We start from the raw sequence: 19003 nt of genomic DNA, 5'->3' as shown, positions 1-19003 counted from the left end.
TGCATCTGTTTCAAGTGTTTGAAGATTTCCTTGTTTTTCTGGCAGTGGATCCCAGGTACGTTCCAGCGAAGAGAGCAAACAGGGATGCTGCGGAGCATCACCCCTTCCACCAGCAAGCGGATGTGGGCCATAGAGAATGTCAGTGATTCTGTAGACGGCCGGGAGGGGACGCGCGAGCACCGCGAAACAAAGCGCTGAGATGGAACCGCAGACCGCCTGCTTCTCCGGGCGACCGCGAGAGCGCGCACGCTGTGGTTCGATCGCTTCTGCTTTCGAATCGCGGTCTTGGGGGAGTTGGCAGTTGACTCACATGCGCTGGAGAGACAGGACGCCAAGTTTCCACAGAGCTTTTTATAGGAGCACTGATCCAAGGGTGCGCATATCATTAGCCCTTTTATGGAAAAGGGCTGGTTTTCCGCTGTCCTGAGTAGGGAGCCAGAATATTGCATTTTCGGAACGACCGCCTGAGTAGTGGGCTTTCTTTCCAAATGTCAAACAACCAAGCCATGTTTGAGGAAAAGAACCCCCAAGGCGGGGCTTCTGAGTGAGATGAGGCTGATTTTACAGATTGGCGCTCACTTCCGACGCGAGGGAACCCACAGCTCAGAGAAAGGGACCGGGCAGCGGTGATGGGATTATTGGCGACGCGAGGATGGACAGCGTTGTGCCCAAAGTGAAACTAGAAGGTGGGCATGAAACGATTGGTTACCCGACGCTGTGGGGGCGTTGCTGACAAAGTGAAACAAGGTAACTGCGATGACACTATTGGCTGTACCACCCTGATGGGAGGTGGGGAGCGGCGGGCGTTGCGGACACGCTGAATCCCGCGGGCTAGTAAACTATTCGCTGTGGAACGGTGGGAGGACGTTGTGCACAAAGTGAAACACAGCGGCAGCGATGACAGTTTTGGTTCTGTGGCGATGGTGGGGGCGGGTGGGCGTTGCGCATGAGGAGCGCGGCGGCTAAGAGATTATTCTCTGTGGGAACCTGCTGGGGAGTTGCTCACATGTCGAATCCCGCGGCGGCTAGGAGACGATTTGCAGTGAGTAGATGCGAGAGTGTTCCGCACAAGTTGGAGCATAGTGGAACACAGTGTCCGTGATGAGACTATTGACTTTACCACGATGTGGGGATGGGGGTGGGGAGGTGAGGGGCGTTGCGAACACGGTCGAATCCCGCGGTGGCTCAGAGACTATTCGCTGTGGGACTATAGGAGGGCGTTGGGTACAAAGTGGAACCCAGTGGCCGCGATGACACTGTCCGCTATGGGGCGATGGGAGGGCTAACCCTCAAAATTACTTTTCACAAATTTTTAATTGAGGGATTACCATATCTGACAGTTTTTAATGACCCCATGACCGTCTTAAGTAATTTTTAACTCATGTTCCTGAAACCTCTTTCCCAGGACTACATTGTTAGAAATAAGGGTTGAAGTGTACAAGAAACTAAGGACATTTAGAAGGTCAGAATTTTTCATTTTCTGTAGTTAAGAATTTTATAAACTGAATGGAATTTGCCCCAGATTTATTGGCATCAAGAAGGCTTACTTTGTAAGACTCTCAAATGTAAGGTGGTGTACATTTTCCCCCAGTTGAAAAAAAGACAAAAGAACCCCACATCATATTGCGGGACCCTACAGCATGAGATGTCTGATACATTTAAAGAAGTGAAGGAGACAAGAGCAGGTAAACTGTACCGATCCATGGAGAATATGCCTGTAACTTGGACATTCCACATGTCTTCTATTTTAAATTCCTCAAAGGCAGGGGCTGGAAACTACTATTCTGCAGGCTTGTTTTGCAATAAATGTCTCCAGGGTGCTCACCAATTTTTAATATATGTTGTCACATCAATCAAGTTGACATTAAAACTGCCATGTTCAATTTTGTTTCATAAATAATTTATTTCCCATATAAAAGTTTAAATAAATAAATAATGCATAAATCAATTTAAAAATAGCTTACAGTATTTAACTGTCCATTGCATTGCATTGTCAGTTACTTCAAGAGCCTCTGCTGGGTGAAGAGTCTCACCTCAAAGTCACATTGTCCCTTCCCAGAGCCACAGGTGGGAGATGTTCATTCACGGAGGTAACCTGTTAGTCTCGTCAGGAAAGAAAAATTCCTGAGTATTTGCACTTGCACGACTGTCCAGGCACACCTGTCGTACTCCTTGGACTTTAGGTACTGCACGAGGTTGAAGTAATATTTCCTCAGGTGAAGAACGGTTGTGTCTCCCATAGTGGAGTTTTGCTTCTGCATTATTTCCTTCTGGATTGGCTCCAGACGATTCATCTGCTCATAGAGTTCCTCAAGGAGGTCCTCGATGATGGTCTCAGACCAGCCAGTGCTGGAGAAGTCTCTGGTGAGAATATTGAAGATCTGCTGGAGCATCTCATAGATGACCAATATGGCATCTTCCTTCTGGAACTGCTGTGCTTGCTTCATCTCCTCAGGCATCTGGAAGTCCATCCTGGCCTCAAGGCAATGTTGAGGAGTTGAAGGTAACTGCCTCAGGAGTTTCTGACATAACGCAAGGCTCCGCCTTTGTTGGAATCGAAGCAAGCTGTAGCTCCTGGAAAGAGCTGTGGTGGAGAAACACAGCAGGAGAACCATCTGGAGGAGGCACCGGTGGGTCATGATGAAATCAGGCACAGGGCTGCCTGTTCTGCTAGTAGGTGCTGAAGCTGAGTCTTCAAGGGTTTGCAGAGTGAATGGCCTTCCTTCTTGAGTGTGGGCTACTTATACAGCATGGCCCTCCATTCTTTCTATTGGAGAGGAATTTCCCACTTTCCAGTTTCCTTTTTAGTTCTCCTGTGTTGATTAGTTACCTCTAAAACTCTTTTTCTTTTTAGCTCCTTGCTTTTTGATTTTATATGTATTAGGGGAAAAGATATACAGTCTGGGAGAATTTCTAATGTTTTTGTAAATTTTCAGTGAATTGCTAAATGCTAAAAAAAAAAAAATGCCTAATCAATTTGAACTGAATTATTACAGGGTTCTTTCACTGGGAAAAGATCTTTCTTGTTCTTTTTTCATATTCTTAGATTTTGTGAAAGGGTCTTTATTTCTAAGAGTTTAACAATTGTAGAAAATAATTTTTGTATTTTTTGTATAAGGTAAGTTTGCATGAGTTTTTTTTGTATAAGGTAAGTTTGCGTGAGTTTTTTTTAGGCCTTAACCATAAGCAGCAAGATATTGCATATCTTTATCAACTTTAATTTATTGCTTTATTTGGCAATCTCAAATTATCCAGAATATACCAAAGTAAAGATTAAGTCTTATCTCTGTGCAGGCAAATGAATGTTATACAGGCCACACATAAAAGTTCATGATTTCTCTTGTAGGATGCCTTTTGACCATAACTGAGGGGCAATGTATATTTATTTTGTACATACTTTGAATAATCTAAATATCTGATTTTGCATATTAAGGTAAGGATGCAGCAAGTAGGAAAATTCTTTCCTCTTCATTTTGTTCCTTTAGAACTGTTTGTACATGAAAATTTCTCCATAATGAAAGAATATCTGTGAGATAGGATTCTTAGGTATTTTCATAATCTAGTTTCAAAGAATTTTTTAAATGTTACTAAATTTTTACCCTTTCTTTTCTCACATTAAAATTTTTTCTATAAGGAATATATTTTTTGGTATCATTAGAAAATAAAAAGCACCTAGTTATATTCAAAAGCAGGGCATAAAATTGTAGATACAATGCCACTATGTAAAAGTATATAGAAAAAAATAAACTAAAGGAAATATACTAACATTTAATAGCAATTATATTTAATTTGTGCAACTAAACATTATTTGTTCTTTCTGTGATTTTCCGATATGCTACCAGAGAATGTATTCAGCACTGCTCAGAAGAAATATCATGGGAGCCATACAGGCAATTTAAATTTTTCTAGTAGCCACGTCAAAAGATTAAAAAGAAACAAGTGAAGTTAATTTTAACAGTGTGTTTTATTGAACACAAAATATCCAAATGTTATCATTCCAACATATACCAATATAAATTAATAAGGAGATAGTTACATTCCTCTTTTTCATAGTTCCTTCAAAATACTGTGCATACTTTTGCAGTCATAGTACAGCTAAGATTGGGCTAGTCAAGTGCTCACTTGGCCTCCTGTGGTGATGGTTCATGGTGGCGAGCACAGCTCAAGATGGAGAGAGCAGCTTACACAGAGCCAGGAGAATTGCCGAGTTTGCAGGGACCATGTAGAAGGAGCTTCAATTTGTGGATGAGTTATGAGTGAGGAACCAAGGGGATCAATGGTGGGAAAATCAGCTCAAGATATATTCGGGATGCTTTTGAATGCCAGGGTGTGGCTTTGTACTTCATTCGAGAAGTCTTCAGGCAGAGAGGGCACTAAGTTGTGCCCTGGACAGAAGAATGGGCCCAAATGTTATTGGGAACTAAAGCAGGGAAAAGTCCTGCCCAGGCGCTCTCATGGCTGTAGAGACTGGAAAGAAAGACCAGAGTGAGGAACCGGAAGAAGGGGATGGGTGCAGAATTGCAAACAAGAACTCCTTCTGCTTTCTTCTCTTTGTCCTCCTCCCACTTCCTGCTATTGTGTTCATGAGGTGCTTCCTAATAGGTCTCTTTCGATTGCCTTCACGGACTTTATGTCGGCATAATTCATTTTGGCTATGAAAATCCTTGTTTGCATCTTTTGGTGCACATTTATGTAGCCTTCTGTTGGATATATGCCTAGGATGAAGTAATTGGCTCATAGAATGTGCATATGTTCAGATTTAGTAGATAATGACAAACATTTTTCAAAGTTTACACCAATTTATATTCTCGCTATCAAGAGTATGGGATGTCAGTTGCATTACTTTCTTTTCAACACTTGGTATTGCCAGTCTTCTTAATTTTAGCCATTCTAGTGAATCAGAGTGATATCTTATTAGAGTTTTAATTCATATTGCTAGTTATTAATAAGGTTCAGCACATTTTCATATGCTTATTGACAATTTAGATATTTTCTTTGTAAGAGATCTGTTCAAATCCCTTGCTGTCTCAGATAATTTTTTTTCTATCTAAAGATGATGTAATTGTGTACATACAAAATACAAAAGGACATATAAACTATAGAAATTTTAAAATAAATTTAACAAGGTCACTGAAAAAAAGATCAATATTAAAATCAATCACATCTTTTGACATTAGTAATAAAAATTGGAAATTGACATTTCAAAATAATACCACTGATAAGAACATAAAAAGTCTACTACTGAGAAATTGTCACAGCCTTGAGGTGCCTAAGGAAACATGGAAATTAAAGGTACTGTGCCATTCTAAATGGCATCCCAGGACAGAAAAACAACTTTGGGTAAAAACTAAGGAGATCTGGGAATTCCCTTGAGTTTCACTGATTGGGACTCCATGCTTTCACTGCAGGATCCTGCTTGGATCCCTGGTTGGGGAACTATTTAATAAGATGTCACAAGTCTCACAGCCATAAATAAATAAAAATGAAATTCCTGCAACCAGCGGGGCTGGGTGGGTGGGTACAGGAATAAGGAGATTTGAATAAAGTGTAGATTTAAGTGTTTTTTTAAAAATAGCTTTGACAGGACAATTTGTCTTTACCTTTGACCTCTAAGTACAAGTCTATAATTGCATTTTTGACTCAGATGGCCAGAAAAAATAACAATTTTTTTCTCTAACATTGAGACAGTAGGTTTTAAATCTTGATCATTAATGAGGTTAAGCAACTTCTCTCTTTGTAAGTGAGCAAGGGACATGTAAGCACGTGATGAGGTAGTAAGCCTCAGTGAGAAGGGAAATCAGAGTGTGCAATAGGAGACTGTCAAGGCCACCTCCTCCTGAGAAACACGGTCTTTTAGTGAACAAACATTTACTTAGCAAACATGTCCTAACCATGTCATAAAGTAAAACAAATATTGCCATTTTCTTGAACTATTTTAAAACTATCTCTCAATAAATTTTTGCTGCTGGCTTGATTATGTGTCTTGCACATTCTTTCTGAGGTTCATTCCAATATATTTATGCTTTCTTATTGTTGCAAGTATGAATGAAATTTTTTCATGACATTTGCTAATTTTTAATGAACTAAATTTTCCTTGAATTTTCATATATATATGCTTATGACAATAACTAATTTTGTTATTTTTCTCTGATAAGCTTTACAAACACTATATAAAAGTTTGGTTGATTTTTCAAGTTTTTAGATAAATACATTGCCTGCAAATAAAAAATTAAGATCTGAAAATAGCAAATGTGATGACCATATGGAGCAACTAATGTTTGTTGTGTACATTTGTACAACTACTTTCAAAAACATTATCTAGCAAAGCTGAAAATATGCATAGCCTGTGGTCTATGACCCAGTAATATGTGGATGTAAGAGCTGGACCATAATGAAAGCTGAACACTAACGAATTGATGCTTTTGAACTGTGGTGTTGGAGAAGACTCTTGAGAGTCCCTTGAACTGCAGGGAGATTAAACCAGTCAATCCTAAAGGAAATCAATCCTGAACTTCATTAGAAGGACTGATGCTGAAACTGAAACTGCAATCCTTTAATGAGCTGACTCATTAGAAAAGACCCCGATGCTGGGAAAGACTGAAGGCAGGAGAGTGGGACGACAGAGGACACGATGGTTGGATGACATCTCTGATTCAATGGATATGAGTTTGAGCAAGCTCTGGGAGACGGTGAAGGACTGGGAAGTCTTGTTGCAGTCCATTGGGGTCACAAAGAATCTGACATGACTGAGCGACTGAACAACAACATGACCCAGTAAGTCCACTCTTAGCAATTACCCTGGGAGAGAATCATGTAAATATGCATCAGTATAGAAGTAAAGAATATTCAGATCAGCAATATTCATAAGAGTCCCAAACTAGAAACAGCCCAAATACCCATTAAAATTGCATAAATACTTTATCTATCCTGATAATAGGGTTATTAATAACAATAAAAAGAACCACAACTAAAGGCACAAATATGGCAGTCATTGAAAGACACTCACCTCAGAAGAAAATGTATACTATTATATAAATTTAAAAATAGGCCAGAGTAGACTGGAGACATTTTGCTTGGTGACAAACAGAGTTCCTGTAAACTTCAGGACCACGATGGAAAGTCCGTCTCCAGCGTGAGAGAAGAGCGTGTCTTCCCACCTTCCAGCTGCGGCCTTGCTCTCACCCTCTCTCAGCACCTGAGGCTGACTCTGCCCAGGCTGGGGTTGCCCTGTGCTCACAGCCAGGGGGCCCAGACCCCCTCCTCAGGCCTCCCCCCTGGTGTGAAAAGGAACAATATGCAGAGAGATATAAGTGCCTCTGGTTGCAGCCTCTTCTCTCTTCCCTTTACTCACACTAAGGACATCATTCACAGGCCATGGACAATAATCATTGCCGTGTTTCTCCTGCTCACTTCAGATGCAGCTGGGACTCGGTATTCTGGTCAGGGCCTTGGCTAACTCTCCTAACTCCTCCAGAATGTACCCAACCAGAGGATCCTACACTCTTCACCCCTGTCACTCTCAGAATTCTCCCATCAGAGGGTCGATGGCCCAGGAACAGGCAGGAGCAGCCCAGGCCTTGTTTTCACTGTTTGCTGCCAGGACCCACTGCTGCTGGACACTCAGACTGGTCCTTTCAGAACATGCCCATCTGCATCAAGCCTGTATTTACTTTTCCCTTCAGATCCCAGGTTGTTCTCTGAGCTGGACTCTGAATTCTCAGAATAACTATCAGGGCTGCATTGAGTCGGGCCAACCTAAGGTTGAGAAGAGGGTTAAAAGGACAACACATTGGCTGCAGCTGCTGAACAAGCCTCCAGGGGCCCCCTTGCCCCACCCTGCTGACATGAGGGCAGGTCGCACTGTGTAGGTTCTGGGTGAGTTTCCTGTCTCTGAGACAGTTTCTGAATCTTTAAAGTGAAACAGCCCAAAGCAAAGCCGTCTACATACTCAAAACCGACAAGTGACTTGAATTTTGTTACATCATCAGAGATTGCGTAATGAATCCCAGAAGGCAAAAATAGCAACGAAGTTGATGCAACAAGTGAAAAGGAAACTAAATACAAGCTGCCAAAAGGAATTTCAGGATCCAGCCTGGGAATCCCCTCTGGCCTGGCCTCCTGGCTGAGTTGAATGCACAGAGCAGAGGATCCTCCTGACTGCCTGCCAGACGCCTGTGTCTTCCTGGCTGAAACTCTGGGCTCCTAAAGTCCAGGGAAAACAAAGAATCCAGTGAGGGTGGGGGTGTGTCTTGTAGACAGCTGGCCTCTGTGCCACATAGGAATGTTTCCTGTTTCTGTCTAGAACTCTGAGTAATTGTTGCAATAGGCTTGGCAATGTCATCCCTGCTGCTGCTGCTAAGTCGCTTCAGTCGTGTCCGACTCTGTGCGACTCCATGGACGGCAGCCCACCAGGCTCCCCCGTCCCTGGGATTCTCCAAGCAAGAACAAAGGAGTGGGTTGCTATTTCCTTCTCCAATGCATTAAAGTGGAAAGTGAAAGTGAACTCACTCAGTCGTGTCTGACTCTTCTCGACCCCATGGACTGCAGCCTACCAGGCTCCTCCGTCCATGGGATTTTCCAGGCAAGAGTACTGGAGTGGGGTGCCATTGCCTTCTCTGAATGTCATCCCAGTGAATGGCTATTTCTCCTCTTGCTGTGCAGTGGGTGAGCTGCAGGAATCTGTCTCTGAACAGCTCTCTGGGAACTGCCTCATCTTCCTGACCACAGACCCAGAACATGAGGAAATAATCTGCTAAACAGATTCAAATAGAAGACTTAACGTAAGGAGCACTTGGGAAGTGTCTGGTACCATTCTGAGCATGTGCTATAAATTAAGGCAATTAATCTTGCCACACTTTCAAGGTAAGCTTTTATGATTATCTTAATTTTGCAGTTAAGACATAATGCAGCAATTTATAACTAGGCAATCCTTTTTTATGTACTAATGAAGAAATATCTCAAACATCTATTTGCAAGGAAATATAAATAAATGAGAAACTGAATTATATGAAAAATGGATATTTATGTGATATACATTAATATGTCCCTATGTATAGATTTATTAACTACATATGAAAATGTCTAGAAGGATACCCATTAAATTGTTAACAGTATAGGATTAGGGTATATCCTCCTAGAGGTCAAGGGTAGGCATTCCTTTGTATGAGTTATTTAAAAGTTTAGCAATGACATGTGTGTTTAATATATATAAATAAGCTTAAGAAACCCTCTTTACTTCTTTAGAGTCACATTTATCATGGCAGCTACTGATTCTCACATCTCTTTGCTGTCTCTGCAATCCCCAGCCCGCCTTGTTCTTCTTGCCTCCATTTGAACAATTTAGGAAGACTCTTTTCTCAGGAGTGGCCAAGTGTAGGAAACTTGCTCTCCCTTATTCATCCTACTCCAGGATCCTAGATCCCATATATGCGATTGACCTCCCACGATGTATGTGGTTCTCCACTAATCCTTGAAGGCGCTCCAGTTCTTACAGGCCCCAAGCAGGCAACTGTGTGCATGATCTGGGCTTTCTTCACTTATCTCCCTCCCACCTCTAATCTATGTCTCAAGAATCCTATTCATTCCCTCCTCAAATTGTCCCTTGTTCCTTCTATGACCCAGGGTGGGTAACCCCGTTCCCTCTTTCTTCAGGTGACTTCAGTATAGGTTTATCTTGTAGGATCAGGCTTTGGGTTAGATTTTGTTCAAAGGTGTGTGCAAGCCAGCTTGCTTTTTTAAAACTACTTTTCTTTCCACTACTTAAATACAAATAGTAGTCTTCTACAAAATATAATACAAAACAACTATCTTATGAATAATAAATATTTAAATGCTATAAATAGCCTAAATATTTCTGATAATTTTAATAAATAAATAAATATTATAGGTTTTTAAGATATGGAAAATGGATTCTTAAATCTGTTTTAAACAGTTATGGTAACAAAACATTTAACATACATTTATATAATCCCATATATTAGCTATTACTTATATGTCATCTGACACAAAAATAGAGTTAAAGGTTGCACTTTGAGTCTTAGAAAATAGCCATTTAGTTGACCAGATGAACTGTTTTCACATTCAATGTCTTTTTTATTTCCTGAGTTTTCTGATGAGCTTGCTGGCAAAGACCAAGCACCTTCTGATTTCCACGCTAACAACCTCCCAGGCACAGCGGCTGTATTCTTTCTCTTTGAGATACACACTGATTCACTGGAAGTAACGCTTCACAGCCAATCTGGAGTTCTCATTCCCTAGAGGTGATTGTTCCCGTGTCCTTCCCTCCCTCAGACACGTGTCCAGGTCCTCCAACTGCTGATCAAGTCCCACGAGGAATCTGTCCAGGAGGCTCTCGTCCCGACCTGCAGAAGAGCCCGTGGTGCTGAAGAGCTGGAAGGTCTGCTGGAGCAACTCGTGCACAACAGCTGTGGCTTCTGTCTTCTCAAGCCTGGTCCCATGCACCAGGGTCTGAGGAAATCTGAAGTCAGTCCTGTCCCTCAGACAGGACACAATGGGCACTCTCTCCATCTGACTCCAACATGTGAAGCTTTCCAGATTGCCGTGGCTCGCAGGCAGCTCACAGCCCAGGGAGCACGTGGGGCTAGAGCAGAGCATCACCAAGGGCCAGCAGCACAGTGATGGGGAGGGCCACTGGGACACTGGGGGCTCGCAGGACTGCATGCAGGGGAGGTGTAGGCAAGTTCTGAGGGCTTGGGGTGATGGGTGGCTCTTAATGAGTGAGTAGAGAAACTTTCATTTTCTGGGTTTTTCCAGTTTGCCCTTTCCTTTCTTTTTCTATTCTTTGTAATGAAATCTATACAAGTGCTAATTTTTGCAATGAGTTCCTATGTGGGGGACATCAAATCATGCGTGCCACTGTGGTTCATAGCTACACAGCTGTATAGCATGCTTCTCACACCTCCTTAGTTGTTCCTGGGGAGAAGAGTCTGATCAAAGTCAGAGAAGGGAGAAAAATTCATGCAAAATGGTGACTTTTCCAGGTCACCAAGAAATATTCAATATAAAAAGAGCTTATAAGAGAAACTTTTGATTTTTCTCATTTTTCCCTTATTTACCCTTTTTCCCTTCTTCAAAAAATTCAGTTGTGTGTGTACCTTTATAATATCTGAGTAGGCCTTAAGCTCACTGGAGACATGATAGGGAACAATATCACTGATATCATTTGTTAAAAATGAATTATGTTGCAACTGTAATCCACAAGGCACTTTTTTAGGTGCTAGTTGTCCTGCTGCTGCTGCTGCTAAAATGCTCCAGTCGTGTCCAACTCTGTGTGACCCCATAGACAGCAGCCCACCAGGCTCCTCTGTCCCTGGGATTCTCCAGGCAAGAGTACTGGAGTGGGTTGCCATTGCCTTCTCCGGCTAGTTGTCCTAAAAAATTCAATTTTGCCTGTGTTTATTTCTCTTTATACCTCTGCTGCTGCTACTGCTAAGTCACTTCAGTTGTGTCCAACTCTGTGCGACCCCATGGACTGCAGCCCACCAGGCTCCCCCGTCCCTGGGATTCTCCAAGCAAGAACACTGGAGTAGGTTGCCATTTCCTTCTCCAATGCATGAAAGTGAAAAGTGAAAGTGAAGTTACTCAGTCGTGTCCAACTTAACGACCCCATGGACTGCAGCCTACCAGGCTCCTGCATCCATGGGGTTTTCCAGGCAAGAGTACTGGCGGCTGCTGCTGCTGCTGCTAAGTCGCTTCAGTCATGTCTGACTCTGTGAGACCCCTGAGATGGCAGCCCACTAGGCTCCCCTGTCCCTGGGATTCTCCAGGCAAGAACACTGGAGTGGGTTGCCATTTCCTTCTCCAATGCATGAAAGTGAAAAGTGAAAGTGAAGTTGCTCAGTCGTGTCCGACTCTGAGCGACCCCATAGACTGCAGCCTACCAGGCTCCTCTGTCCATGGGATTTTCCAGGCAAGAGTACTGGAGTGGGGTGCCGTTGCCACTATGGTGATAATCTACCATACACTCAGGGATACTGAGGTTGCAATTACATTCAACCCTTGTAATGGCATGTCTTTACCAATTCTGTAAGGTACAGATAATTTGTAATTATATTAATGACAGAAATTTTTACATGCAGCCTCTCAGCAAAGTGTTTTTAATGAACATGACAGTAATCTTCACAGCTTCCTTATGAGATAATTACTATAATTATTGACATGTTTGCAAATAAGGAAACTGAAAACTCAGAGAGATTAGTCAGGATTAACTGCATAAGTGGTACTTGACCACTAAACTATTCTGCCTCCATGTTATTCCTCATTAACCTTAAGCATTCTCCTTTAGCTGCACTACATGCAGTTGTAATTAAGTAATCCATCTAATTATGTAACATTTGACCGCCCTGATAGATTGTAAGCTCCCTAAAGGCAGTAATGGCACATGTGGGGAATCCAGGAAGGTGTCTGTCCCAGAGGAAGTGCACAGAGGGGTCTCTGTCCCATTGTTGTTCGTCACTAAGGCATGTCCACTCTCTTTTACCCCATGGACTACAGCACACCAGGCTTCCCTGTCCTTCTCTATTGGTCAGATTTGCTCAAGTTCATATCCATTGAGTTGGTGATGCGATCCCGTCATCTCATCCTCTGTTGTCCCCTTCTCATCCTGCCCTCAGTCTTTCCCAGCATCACGGTCTTTTCCAGTGAGTGGGCCACAGAGCCAGTTCTTTTTTTTTTTTTTTTTTAGAGCCAGTTATAAGAGAACTATACACACCAAAGTTTGATTACTCAAACCTAGTATTTGAAGACTATTTCAGAAAATTATAATCTTCTGAAAACAAAGATAGTAAGAGTAAATTTAAATGGATTTTTAAACTTTCTGGATAATTTCTCAAAATATTTTCTCAGATGTAAACAGGGATTCTCAAAGTTCAGTTGTTGCTAAGTTGTTTCAGCTGTGTCCAACTCTTTTTGAAACTATGGCCCATAGTCTGCCAGGCTACTCTGTAGATATCAACAAAACACCACTTGAAATATAGGACTGGAAGTTAGCAAGGGCAATGGGAACTGTATCCTCTTTAATTGTAATGTAATGATTGTAATGTTCCTGGAATGAACAAATGACACGTTTGTGACAAAGAAGAATAGGAATTGGAGAGGAAGAACTTACTAAGTTCCTCTGAAATAGGAAGCACTTTGTCAGAGGAGATAGCTCAGTCCAGTGCTTGAGACACTGGACATGGGGGCAAGTTTGCCTAGGTTGATGTCCCAGCTCCATCCTATACTGGCTATGTGACCTTCAGCACCCTGGTTTTCCTCTTGTATGGAAATGATAATCATATTTGTTTCCCTGGATTGTTGGGAAGATTGAATGACATAGCATGCTTCTGACCATGCCTGGACAAGACATAGAAGCATTCAGTATATACTAGCCATTCCCACGAGGGGGAAAATTCACACATCTAACTATGGGAACTGTATCGAATTTCCCTGAGATGACCTGCTTCCCTTCCTTTAATCCTCAGCTCAGTGGTCAACATTATTACATCTAGTCTCATCTCTTATGTGAACATGACGTCCTGTCCAAATCACTTATACCTAGTAGCTTCCAGGTAACAGCTGACCTCTCAGACGTGAATAAAATGGCTGTCCAATCTGTGACCCAGTCTCTTTCATGGTGAGTTAATAGGTCTATATCCTCAGAATCAGATAACGTCCATGAAGAGTGAGTAATGTAAACAGACAAATAAAAATAAGTAAATAGATACTGGGAGTTAGCAAAGCTGACAACTTGCCTCTTAGGTAACACTCCGCCTAAGAGCCTGCTACCCTCCTCCAGCTCTGTCTGCAGCTAAACAGTCTCACATGGGGTGGTCTGAAATCTGTCACTCTGTAGAGCTCTTCATCCCCATTTGTGTAGTTAAGTGACATTTTGTCATTTGAACAGAGAAAATGTCACTGTAGTTTTTTTTTTTTTCAATTACTTTGTTTCTCTTTACCTTTGTGTGTCACTTTTTCATTCACTGCTCACTTTTACTTTCTAGGAATGTTCAATGAGAGTGGAAAGTTTTGATATCTTGAAAAATCACATAAGAAATACATTTCCTCTTCTTTTCACTTACATTTTCCCTTCCTTTATTTTTGCAACAAACCTCAAAATTGAAATAGAAAAGACTGCAGAAGCATCAGGACAGCTTTTACCAAGTGAAATACAAATAACAAAGAAGAGGTAACAATATGAAAATTATACAAAAGTAGGAAAGAAAACTGGGTTGCTTAGACATAGCAAGGACAATTACCTGGACTAATACAGAGAGGCTGCCTGATAGGACCCACACGGGGTCTCATTGATACTATGACTCATTATGTCGACCTTGCAAACAGAGAATAAAATTATAGTGATCTATGAGACTGACCAAATTGCCCAAATGGCATTCTGCTTTCTCACTGGTGCCTATTGTCTCAAAGCTACAAGACCACCAGATTCTAGACCTCCAGCTGTGTGACCACAGGACTCAACTACAGGCTAAAAATTAACCAACCCTTCAGAAAATTTTTCACTGGTGGGGTATAAGTAGGACCCTGTCAGAAAGGGAGGAAGCTGGTTCTCCTTAAGGGCCAGTCACCCTCTCCTTTCCCTCTAGTAAATTTCCCTTTTCTTGCCTGACTGCCCAACTCACTTTCTTTTTCTCTGCACTCGCCTTACACTGCTGAAAAGCAGCAAAGACACATTCTAAACACCTGAACACTTGGAGGGAGCGGTGGTTACACTTTATTTTCTTGAAAGTGAATTTTGGAGGATCAATCATCTGAAAGAGGAGAGTGAAAACATTGGCTTAAAACTCAACATTCAGAAAACTAAGATCATGGCATCTGGTCCCATCACTTCATGGAAAAGTGATGGGGAAACAGTGACAGACTTTATTTTTAGAGGCTCCAAAATCACTGCAGATGGTCACTGCAGCCATGAAATTAAAAGATGCTTGCTCCTTGGAAGAAAAGTTATGACCAACCTAGACAGCTTATTAAAAAGCAGAGACATTACTTTGCCAACACAGGTCCATCTAGTCAAAGCTATGCTTTTCCCAATATTAATGTATGGATGTGAGAGTTGGACTATAAAGAAAGCTGAGCACCAAAGAATTGATGCCTTTGAACTGTGGTGTTGGAGAAGACTCCTGAAAGTCCCTTGGACAGCAAGGAGATCCAACCAATCCGTCCTAAAGGAAATCAGTCCTGAATATTCATTGAAAGGACTGATGCCTAAGATGAAACTCCAATACTTTGGACACCTGATGCAAAGAACTGACTCATTGGAAAAGACCCTGATGCTGGGAAAGATTGAAAGTGGGAGGAGAAGGGGGTGACAGAGGATGAAATGGCTGGATGGCATCACTGACTCAATGGACATGAGTTTGAATAAACTCCTGGAGTTGGTGATGAACAGGGCGGCCTGGGGTGCTGCAGTCCATGGGGTTGCAGAGAGTTGGACATGACTGAGTAACTGAACTGAACTGAAGTGAAATGAATCACCTGGTGTAGTCTGAGCTTGTAACCGGGAAGGGTTAATTTTGAATTTCCACTGGATCTGCTTCTATGACTTTAACTCTTTGTGTTATTGGAGAAGACCCTTGAGAGTCCCTTGGACTGCAAGGAGATCCAACCAGTCCATCCTAAAAGGAGATCAGTCCTAAGTGTTCATTGGAATGACTTATGTTGAAGCTGAAACTCCAATACTTTGGACACCTGATACAAAGAACTGACTCATTTGAAAAGACCCTGATGCTGGGAAAGACTGAGGGCAGGAGGAGAAGGGGACGACAGAGGATGAGATGGTTGGATGGCATCACCAACTCAATGCACATGAGTTTGAGTAAGCTCCAGGAGTTGGTGATAGACAGGGAGGCCTGGCGTGCTGCGGTCCATGTGGTCGCAAAGAGACAGACACGACTGAGCAACTGAACTGAACTAAACTGAAACAACCATAATGGCCTGCCTCAGGGGATAACCTGACCCCACCTACCTGTGAAGGACTGTGATTCTTTGTGTGGCAATGGCACAGATGCCCTACTTGGCTACTTACCAGGTGGAACAGAAATTCACATTTGGGAAGGCCAGAATCACAGATAGATGTGACATCTTGGTTTGTTGACGTGACATGAGATATTCCATTTCACAGCACCCATGAAATGATTGTAAGGAAGTACAATTAACACATGCCCCTACCTGAGGCTTACTAGACATTCTGGGAGATATTTACAGGAATTAAAAGGTCCTTTGGAGAAGGAAATGGCAACCCACTCCAGTATTCTTGCCTGGAGAATCCCATGGACGGAGGAGCTTTGTGGACAACAGTCCACGGGTCGCAAAGAGTCGGACACGACTGAGCGACTTCACTCTCACTTTACTTTGTTTCCTCACCTCCCCCCAGTCTCTGATCCATAAAAGAATCTGACATCCAGGTCAGGACAAAATGGTTATTTTGAGGAGTTAGCCTTCCATCTTTATGGATATTTTCAGTGTAAGTCTAATGTATGATAATTTTCATGAATGATTTATAAATATTTGTAACAAATTATATTTCCTATTCTAGGCTAAGGGCTCAGGCATGTTGATCACTAATTTCCTCTTCTAAATCATATTTTGAAATCTTCTCTTTATTACTTTTCTATATGGTTTTTTACAGACTAATAGCATTGTGCTGAGCTTCCCAGGTGGAACTAATGGTAGAGAACCTGCCTGCCAATTCAGGAGACAGAGCAGACACCAGTTTGATCCCTGGGTCAGGAAGATCCCGTGGAGGAGGGCATGGCAACCCACTCCAGTATTCTTGCCTGGAGAATCCCGTGGACAGAAGAGCCTGGCAGCCTATGGTCCACAGACTCACAGAGAGTCAGACACGACTGAAGCGACTCAGCTCAAGCACAGCATTGAGATAAAACTTCAGTGCCACCGAGTTTCTGTTCACGTTACTACATAACGTTACATTCTTTACTTAGTGTTTATACTATTTGAAATTTAGCTCAAGCGTTTTTATATTTAATTGTAAATTCCATTTGTTTCTTATATGTATTGACCTACTTTCTCAAATTTAACGTGTTTTAACTCTCAAGGATATCAATATTATATTAATGAAAAAGATCTCGTTTATATTAAATTGCTACCTCTAATTATTTCCTTCATTATATTTTCTTGCTCTGTTTTGGCCTGCCTCTGTGTTGTCCTTGTTTTGGTATTAAGTATTTGGTATTATTTGACTTTAGGTTTTTTTCCTCTTGCAAGTTACAGTGGAGTTTGTGTTTTAAATAAATCAACAGTTTAAGTGGATTCTATTAATATTTATTATTTTAACCTTTATCAGTTTGGGTCTCAAACGTATTGGATTGACGCGTTACTTTTAACGTGACATTTACATGTTTCGTGACCCTTATCATATTCCCTTCAGTTCTCCAACAGTCATTTATTTAGAGCAAATATATAATGTTAAAGCAATTTAGAGTTTTGAAAGGTTGTTGTTGAATCACGTGAAGACACCAGGATTCTTGGCCCCCGTAGGAGAAGAATTCAATCCGGGGCCAGAGATGAGGCTTGATCGCTCAGAGCTTTTGTGTAATAAAGTTCTATTAAAGTATAAAGGAGATAGAGAAAGCTTCTGACATAGGCATCAGAAGGGGGCAGAAAGAGTACCCGCTTGCTAGTGTTAACAATGAGGTTATATAATCCAAAGAATGTCTGGAGGTTGTAAAGACCTCATCAGACCCACTCCCATAATTTACATTTTAAGATAACAGAATTAGCCAGAAGGTTTAATCCAAAGACTGTCCTCAGGCAGGATACATTATTATTATATAATCCTAAGGAATGCGGAGAAAGAAAAAAAGTTTGTCCTTTCTTCCTCCTGGAGAATTCCAGACCCCTCTGTCCTTGGGGACCCCTAGACTCCCTATCAACCTGCCTAGGAACTGACCCTCTCAGTTTCTCTGGATACTTGAGTGAAAAACTGAAAAACTAAAACTGCGAAATTTGATTTGAGACTTCCTTGGCCATTCAGTGGTTAGGATTCAGTACTTTCACTGCCGTGGGTCTGGGTTCAATCCCCAGTCAGGGAACAAAGGTCTCATAAGCCACGTGGCTGTCACAGCCAAAAATAATAATAAACTTTACAAAGTAACTTCCACTGATGTGACTATTCACTTCTAGTTCTTACTAGGACTTTTGCTTTTAGTCAACATAGTAAAGGTTCACAAGACATATGATACCAATAGAAATGCTTGTGAAGTTCTGTTCAGGTATAAACAGAGGGGAATATCCAAAAGTTAAATGAAAATAAATTGACTCCTTATTCAAGAAAATAAAAATGTTAATTTTGAATGCACTGAGAATGATGGTAAGTTGGATGCAGTTTGCAAAATGAGTGCCATGTATTCCAAATGTGATAACTGGAAAATTTTTGGAGTCTTGTGGTCAATAAGGCCCTAATCAACTTGAATTAAACAATTCTCATTTTAAGGTGAAGCATATGAGGATATAGCAATGAGTTTCGTATTCTTATCTAGCTTGTAAACTTGTTCTGAAGACAGTTCTCATCCTGGGGGTCAAAATCTTTTTGAATGATGATGATGCTGTTGCCATCATTAGACATCATGTCTCCTGACCTATTTTTCAAGACATGTTGAAACTATATCTAGGTACATATACAACTAAGGAAACAACGGGAAAATCTGTGTTGAGTGTCACATGGATTCTTCCACTTTGTTGGCTACCCCAGGAGCTTTAACCAAGAAAGCAGCTGACCCAGGTTAGGTCTGAGAGGAGAGTTTAAGCAGCAGGGGTTACTTCATCACACCAGGCTCTCCATGTGTTCCTGGAAGTCCCTCATGATCTTTCTTCAGGGATCTGTTATCCAGCGTTGGACTGGAGCAAGGAGCAAGCTAAAGCACTGAGAGAATGAATATCTGAGGCAGCCTTCCTTTTCTGTGTTCCAGGTCCTCAGCTTTGGAGTCTTTCTTGACTAGTGAATGATGCAGTCGAAACAAATGATACATGA

General features: G+C 41.7%; 1 protein-coding gene across 1 annotated transcript; it reads right to left on the bottom strand.

The window, feature by feature from the left end:
• Nucleotides 1–1950: 1950 nt before the first annotated feature.
• LOC113896993 (interferon beta-2) lies at nt 1951–3557 on the bottom strand. The gene has a single exon (XM_027549145.1). The coding sequence runs from the start codon at nt 2637–2639 to the stop codon at nt 2079–2081; it is 561 nt and encodes a 186-aa protein (XP_027404946.1). The 5' UTR covers nt 2640–3557; the 3' UTR covers nt 1951–2078.
• Nucleotides 3558–19003: the final 15446 nt, after the last annotated feature.

This window comes from Bos indicus x Bos taurus, chromosome 8 (genome assembly GCF_003369695.1).
Source record: "Bos indicus x Bos taurus breed Angus x Brahman F1 hybrid chromosome 8, Bos_hybrid_MaternalHap_v2.0, whole genome shotgun sequence".
Classification (NCBI taxonomy): Eukaryota; Metazoa; Chordata; class Mammalia; order Artiodactyla; family Bovidae; genus Bos; species Bos indicus x Bos taurus.
The sequence above is the reverse complement of the archived record's forward strand: the minus strand, read 5'-3'. Positions and strand labels throughout refer to the sequence as shown.

Excerpts from the sequence above, each read along its gene's own strand:
- LOC113896993 (XM_027549145.1), bottom strand. The coding sequence starts at position 2,639 with ATGACCCACCGGTGCCTCCTCCAGATGGTTCTCCTGCTGTGTTTCTCC.